The 7,245-nt window shown below is 37.7% G+C and overlaps 1 protein-coding gene across 1 annotated transcript; it reads right to left on the bottom strand.

Annotated features, from left to right (window-relative positions):
• Positions 1–1,176: 1,176 nt before the first annotated feature.
• Positions 1,177–3,514, bottom strand: LOC137942281 (protein NRT1/ PTR FAMILY 5.6-like). Its single transcript, XM_068787974.1, has 4 exons — positions 3,306–3,514; positions 2,960–3,177; positions 2,234–2,775; positions 1,177–2,159 (listed from the first exon to the last, which is right to left on the bottom strand). Exons 1-4 carry the CDS (start codon positions 3,454–3,456, stop codon positions 1,325–1,327), a joined length of 1,746 nt encoding a protein of 581 aa, XP_068644075.1. The 5' UTR covers positions 3,457–3,514; the 3' UTR covers positions 1,177–1,324.
• Between the last annotated feature and the right edge of the window lie 3,731 nt (positions 3,515–7,245).

The following is a 7,245-nucleotide window of genomic DNA, read 5'->3' as shown; positions in this document are numbered from 1 at the left end:
CCAAGGGAGTAATTTTGTTTTCCTTTCTTTTTGTGTATTTTTGAAAGGTTCATCTAGAATCTGTTAATCTAGATAGAAATACCTAGCTAGAAATAGAACCTAACAACAATCTGTTGGAGAGATTAGCATTGTGTAAAATTGTGTAAAATTGTGATTTAAGCTACATGTGGCTAAAGAGAATCGAACTCTCTTTTATAATTTTCCAGATATTAGAGCTTAATAGTAGAATTTTTCCAAGCAAGGGTTCTTGGGAGGTGCCTACCACTAAGGGAATATCAATTATAAAAAATTATTTATCCATGTGGTGTGTGCATGTTGTTTGAATTGCTTTTATGCATGATTCTTTAATCACACATACAAGTTGTTTTAAATTTAAATATCTCAATTCACCCTCCACCGGGCCAACAATTGGTATCAGAGCAGTCCAAGAACTTAATTGAAGGGATTTTGAAAAAAAGATAAATGACATCTCAAGATAAATTGCTCATTCTCGAAGAACAATCTACCAACTGTCCACTTTTGTTCAATGAAACAAATTATGGATATTGGAAGGTAAGAATAGAGTTCTTATTTTAATCCATGGACTGGGACATTTGACATGTAACCAAGAATGACCCATTTGAGCCTAAAAAAACTTGAAAATAACATTCAGGTTGCAAAAAAAATTTAGTGAGCCGAATAGGGAAGACAAGTGGCAAGCTCCAAAGCTATAAACCTCTTGTTATGTGGTTTAGGACTAAATGAGTTCAATAGGGTCCCAACCATTAAAGAAATTTGGGAAAAACTTGAGGTCACACATGAAGGAATCTTTAGAGTTAAAGATTCTATAAGGATTCACTCACATGGGGAAATGACACATTTTTATATAATTTAGCTCATCCCATGGTAATTCACTCACATTTATAGGAGTGGGTCCTATTTAATTAGAGGGAGTCAGGATCTATTTAGTGCATCTCTCCACTTAAAAAGGGTTCCGTTTACGTGATTGGAAGCGACCAATCTAAGGGCCATCATTTGTTTCAGCTAATCCCAACCCATTAAAGTGAAGGAGAATTTACTTTGGCAAAACAGTAGCCATCTAGAAAGAGAACAGCTATTTGAAGCGACGCAAAAATCCTATTTTTTGAATTAAATTGCAGGAACAAGAGAGTCTTAGCCATATTACTAATCATTCATTCATGTACAGAAAAAACTTCCCAATTATTAACTTACCGAGATACTGAACGATGAAAAGGAAAAGAAAAGCACCTCCTATAAGAAAACTACGTCTTCTTCGTTTGCTTTTCATTTTGTTCTCAGAGAAACGGAACCCACCTGCTTTGCACTAATCACCATTTTCATCTCTCCTCTCCACGTTCGTCTGTGAATTTCTTCTGGCGACGAGCACATACAGGCATAAATTCACACCACTCATGACAACAAGCAGCCAGTAGAAGTTATCCAGCCGGCTGACGTTCAAGTTCCTACTGATCCACCCTCCATTGCCAGACGTAGAAGTAACCGCGTCGACGACTGTCAAAAGAAGGCTGCTAAGGAAGCTGGAGGCTCCCAACACGCTGAGGTAGAAGGCAATTCCCAGGCTTCGCATGGAGTCGGGCGCTTGATCGTAGAAATACTCTTGCAAACCCACCAAAGTAAAAGCATCCGCTACACCCAGAAGAGCAAACTGAGGAGCCAGCCAAAATACGCTCATGGTGGAGCCATCTGCGACCGAATCCAACCTTTTTCGCTCTACTAAAGCCGCTGAGATCATTACCAGAGTAGAGAATCCCATGCCGATGCCTATCCTCTGTAGGATACTGATGCCCCTTTCGTTACCCTTGAGTCTCCTGAAGAAAGGTATTACACACTTATCGTAGAGAATTACGGCAATGATCATGACTACGGCGGTGATAGAGTATATGGAGGCGGCCGGAATGGTGAAGCTCTGCGTTAGTTTTCTATTCATGATGCTCCCTTGTTTGATAAATAAGGTTGTGCCTTGTGCGTTATTGATACCAAACATCAAGGAGACCAACCATATGGGGATCATGTTGAGGACAAGCTTTGTTTCCTCCACTTTAGTTACTGTTGCTAGTCTCCATGGTCTGTTCTGCTTCTCGGTTGCTTGGCTCTCTACGTCTTCTGGGTGTTCGATGATAGCTGCTTTGTCTAGAAACCTACAATCAGAAGGTTTTAGGATCTGGGATCCAATGCTTATGTGAAGAAGAAGGTCGAAGGTGAGGTGCTTTACCTCAAGCTACTGGTGTGGCAAAGTCGCCTTGAGTTTCCCTGCTGCGAATTGGTTTCATTGTACAGAAGGGCAGGACTGGGAGGGAGAGGCAGGTTTCTCTTAGCGATTGCTGCAACCATAACTTGAGCCAGTGGAGCTAACGGGCTCCCTTGGGGGAGTTGATATCGATAAAATGGCATTCCTAAGAAAAATATCACTAGGCATACTGCCATAGAAGATGTGAGAATGATATATGCGACTCCCCAGCTCACGAAATCTTCCACATACACGATGAGAGTTACCCCGAGCAGAAGAGCACCGCTAACTCCAAAACTCCACCAATTGAAGAACGACATCTTCTTCATTCTCTCTTCTGGGTGGTTCTCGTCGAACTGGTCTGCTCCAAAGCTTTGTAACGAAGGCTTGTGCCCTCCAGTTCCTACAGATACCAAGTATAAAGCCATGAAGAAGACCACCTGGTGAACGTTTGTTGATTTGTCACACATAGACTCGCAAGGCTTCAAGCTTGGGGCGAATCGCGATGCTGTCATCAAACTCAACCCCTGTTTTCCAAAGAAATGCAGTAATCCATTACTCAATTTGTTCATAAATCATAAGGGGACGACTTTCTTCATTGTTTATTTTCCTGTTCGCGCGCGACACAGTTGGTTTATCTTGAGTATTTAGTTAGACTCTTATTCATCTGATCAGAAGATTGATGGAAATATGGAGGACGATAAATTTTACCATGAGGTAGACGATGGATGAGAAGACAACTGCTTTGAATCTGCCCAAGTAAGCATCTGCTAGAAATCCTCCGATCAATGGCATTATTGTTGTTACTCCTGTCCAGTAATTTACGTTCTTTGCCGCAGTTCCTAGGTCCTGATCCATTACTTGCGTGAGGTAAATAATAAGATTTGTGGCGATCCCAAAGAAACTCAACCTCTCACTGAACTCCATTACTGCAACCCATAAAGCACGAACAGAAATTAAAGATTGGAAGTAAAAAAAAAAAAAAAAACAGATTGAAATTCGACATCAGTGCTGGAAGAGTCAAACGGCAACAAATAATGGAGATTGAACAATTTACCAATAATGAAGAGAGATGCTTTCCATTCTCCAGTAGAAGATCTAAGAGGGATTCTTCCTTTATGATCAACTGAAGAATCATAAACCCATTTCTCCCCATCAGCCTTGGTTACACCTCCCTTTGTCTCTTCAATCTCAAGTGCATTATCCATATCTGTAAAGCAAGATATTGGGTCTCCAGATATTTTTCTACAAAAAGTAGAATCTGAAAGTCAGATTCATCCAAGTGAAGAGGCTGATGAGGAAGAAAGATCTCGGTGGCGTCAACTTATATAGTATTCCTTCTCCTCTTGTATGCAAGAGACAAATGTGTTCGCTGCAGCGAATCAGGTTCATGACAACCACAATTTTCAACAAACTTGAGCGCGTCTCACCTTTGTACGCCACACAAAGAGTTGTTAGGATAAGTTGTTAACAATAGAGATGCACAATGGGAAGCTCTAGGGAAGGTGGGCAGAAATGGGGCGTGGCGCGATAATGAATAAAATAAACCTTAACAGACACGAGGGTGGCAGTTCTCCTACCTAAAAACGGAGTTGCAGAGAGCGACTTCTGCATATAAAATTGATTTTCGGAGGAGAGCCAATCCAGTGCGTCAAGTTGTGAATGGAGCTATAAATGCTTCCTCGTACTTTTCTCTTGCAGATTTAGGTGTTGTTGCGCGCCCCTATGTTGATATGAACACACCTAAGCCCGACAATTTTACCTGAATATGTCTTCTAACTTTCTTTGTTTTCAACATTTTGCCATGCAAGTTCCAAAAAGAAAAAGAAAAGAAGAGCTTACACTAAAATGACTTAGATTGGGAAAATATTTAATATTGATAACCTCACTATCCTTATCTATCTTTTAAACCTTTAGTTTATGAACTTGATTGTTTACTTGTATAGACATGTACCCAAATGAACAAAGAAACACCTTTACTTGTTGGTGTCAAGTAATGAAGACGAGCAAAAACATTTGGAGTTACTCATTTCGATTCATTTTCACTCTTTTCCTTTTTTTCCTTTTATTTTTTCCGTTTCTTCCCTTTTTCTTTTCCTCCTATTTTTCTTTTTTCCCTTGTTTTCTGTCTTCTCCTTTTTCCTTGTAGAGGAGGAGAGAAAAATTGGGAAATAGGGAATTTGGAAAACTAGGAAATTAGATATCTCCCACCAAAATTGGAAAATTCATTGGGAGATGGTACTTTCTCCTCGGTACATGGCCCAACCAATTTATGTTTAGTATATATAGATACATCCACATCGACTTCATCTGCATCCTCATAGACGAGGCGATCACGAGGTGTAAGCAAGGGCTTTAGAATTGATGAGCTTATAGGAGACCTTGGCTTGAGTATCCCAGTGGAGTTTCGAGATTGGCAACAAAGGGCATTGGGACTCCAAAGTCTACTTGTCACGCATTGGGTATGCCATCGACTGAGGACTTATATGGAAGTGAAGGTGGAAAGTTTAAAACCTACACGAAAAATCCATACAACTTGTGTTTATCATTATACTAAGATAAATGTTACAAATTACTTGATTAATTTTTCCTTTTATTTATTTTAGCTTAAAATATTAAGTTTGATAATGTCTTGCGTTATATGAGAAGTTTGATGCTGACTTGAATAGTAATGTTATAGTACGAGATGTCGTGCATGCTATATTGGGTGCTACATTTCTACAACCCTAGACTATTATGCACGCCTGTTATAAAGAGTGTGGAGGTTACCCCCGCGGTACTGTCTACTCCTTATAGTGGGATTTCCCTCGAGGACTAGGAGTTGTTGTGCATGAACATGTTTGAGGAGGAGAAGTTCCATGTAATTAAATTTTTAGGTATTGTGTTTTAAAATATCAATTATTTTTAATTTTACTCATGTCAAATTTTTATTATCAGAGAGCTTCCCGAATAAATACCGAAAAATGTTAGGAAACAAAATATTCAACATACTAATGGGTCGAAGTCTTTTACACATATTAGAGAGGAGATTATATGTATTTAACTTGGAGTAAATTTTATTTCAAATGTACTAGTAATGTAATATATTTACATGCACATAACCTTCTAAATATGTAGGGTACAAATTGCTCTGATATTGAACAATTTCGGATTACTCATTGGTCTAATTACAACTGGACTCACATATTTGAAGAATAATGTGTAAGTATAACGTTCTTATAAATATAAAATTTTATTTTAAGCAAAAATGATTTTAACTTATGTTATTTTTCACAGAAGTAGTTGTAACGGCTGGTATAAGAGACAGAGGAGGCTAGTGAGATAGTTGATGAGAGTGCCATTATGTGATGAGTTTGTGGAGCTAGTTCTGGCTACGTTAAGGGGCTGGATTTGTCTCAATTGCCTCTACCCAGGAACGGTCAACCATCTTCAGCTTAGACAACTACATAAAGAAGCATTATTCCAGACTTGGGACCAGTTAAGAAATATACAATATCATGATGAGGAGTCTAACTGTCGTGTTGAGGAGCAAGAGCATAAGATGAAGAATTTAGATATGTCGTTCTTTTAGTAAATTCAGACTCAGAGCTAGCCACCTTGAGATCCTTCCCTTGATGGTGTATAGTTTTATTATTTTATACAATTTGTAAATTTTTATATTTTCTAAAAGTTTTTGTATAATTCATAGATTTTTTGAGATTTTATTATACATATTTTTCTATACAGGGTTTCTTTTGTATTAATTATTTTAAATTTTAATGAATTTGTTGCCAATGATTCAAATTATACATTTCTTAAAAAAATAATTATTTAAATAATTTTGACTTCTACCAACAAATTCTAAATTTTAAAGGCAGAAGAGCCTCCTAGTGAATGTTGAAGATCACTGGCAAAGCCATAGCCCAGTGAATTTGATATTCACTACGAGAAGACCAACCCGGTGGATTTGATCAATTGCTGGTAGAAGTCTCTCCTAGAAAGTATGAAATTCGCTAGCAAAGTCTCTCTTAGTAGAAGCAAGCCAACAAAAAATCTCAACAAAATATTTGTTGGGGGACATTTTTAGTAAGTGAAATTTTAACTTCTACCCTAGACCTTAAACCCTAAAAACCCAAATATTTAAGACAACTCAAAATTTATTTTCTATGTATCACAATTTTTTTTTAGTTTATTTATTTACTTTGCGTATAACTTTTTGTAGTTTATTTATTTACTTTGCGTATAACTTTTTGTAGTTTATTTATTTACTCGATTAGGTGAGGACATGGCCTATCAAATGGCTCTAGAGTGGACGATGTCATGAGAGAGTTAGGTAGGAAGATCCCTGAAGAGTTTAGGGATTCACGAAAGAGACCATTGGGGTTTTACAGTTCCCTCTTTACTCATTGGTTAGGCCATATCTTTTACAACCACATGGATGTGAGGGTAGAGAAGTTCAAGGCCTATACAGATGATCAAGTTATCAGTTGGATACCCATATATTGAGGTACATCGCATAGTTCAACCAATTAGATTTCTTTTTTACTTGCAACTATACTAACAAAAAAAATTATGATAGATTTTTTGTTCAAGGATAAGTTTGAAATCAATATATAGAGTAAATTAAATTGGCATGCATGCCTGGTATAGGCATATGGGGGGTCAGCCGACTAAACTTTTGACCCCTTCCATAGCGGTTTCTCTAGAGGACTAGCAATGGCTATGAAAGAGTATATTTGAGGGACCTATGATCCAAGTAATTGGATTTGTAAGATCTTCGTTTAGAAGTTTCAATGGTCTTTTAGCTTCAATGGTAATGATTCCAATGGAAATTAATAATTAATCTCATACATTATCATACTTCTCGGATAAATTTTCTATAAAATAAAATATTAAATGAAAAATTACCATAAAAATTACCTCCAGTCAACGGAACCATCAACGCCACTCCGAACCAGTAGTTAACAATCTTCGCTGCTATCTGAATGTCTTGATTGAGGACTTGGGTTAGGTGGATG

Source organism: Aristolochia californica, unplaced genomic scaffold (genome assembly GCF_029961685.1).
Source record: "Aristolochia californica isolate CCGP_79_NKW_82.1479 unplaced genomic scaffold, dmAriCali1.0.hap1 SCAF_10, whole genome shotgun sequence".
NCBI classification, from domain to species: domain Eukaryota; kingdom Viridiplantae; phylum Streptophyta; class Magnoliopsida; order Piperales; family Aristolochiaceae; genus Aristolochia; species Aristolochia californica.
The sequence above is the reverse complement of the archived record's forward strand: the minus strand, read 5'-3'. Positions and strand labels throughout refer to the sequence as shown.

Excerpts from the sequence above, each read along its gene's own strand:
- LOC137942281 (XM_068787974.1), bottom strand. The coding sequence starts at position 3,456 with ATGGATAATGCACTTGAGATTGAAGAGACAAAGGGAGGTGTAACCAAG. Across the intron at positions 3,178-3,305 it reads AGCATCTCTCTTCATTATTG|TAATGGAGTTCAGTGAGAGG; the intron begins GTAAATTGTTCA and ends TATGGGTTGCAG. Across the intron at positions 2,776-2,959 it reads CATCCATCGTCTACCTCATG|GGGTTGAGTTTGATGACAGC; the intron begins GTAAAATTTATC and ends TTTGGAAAACAG.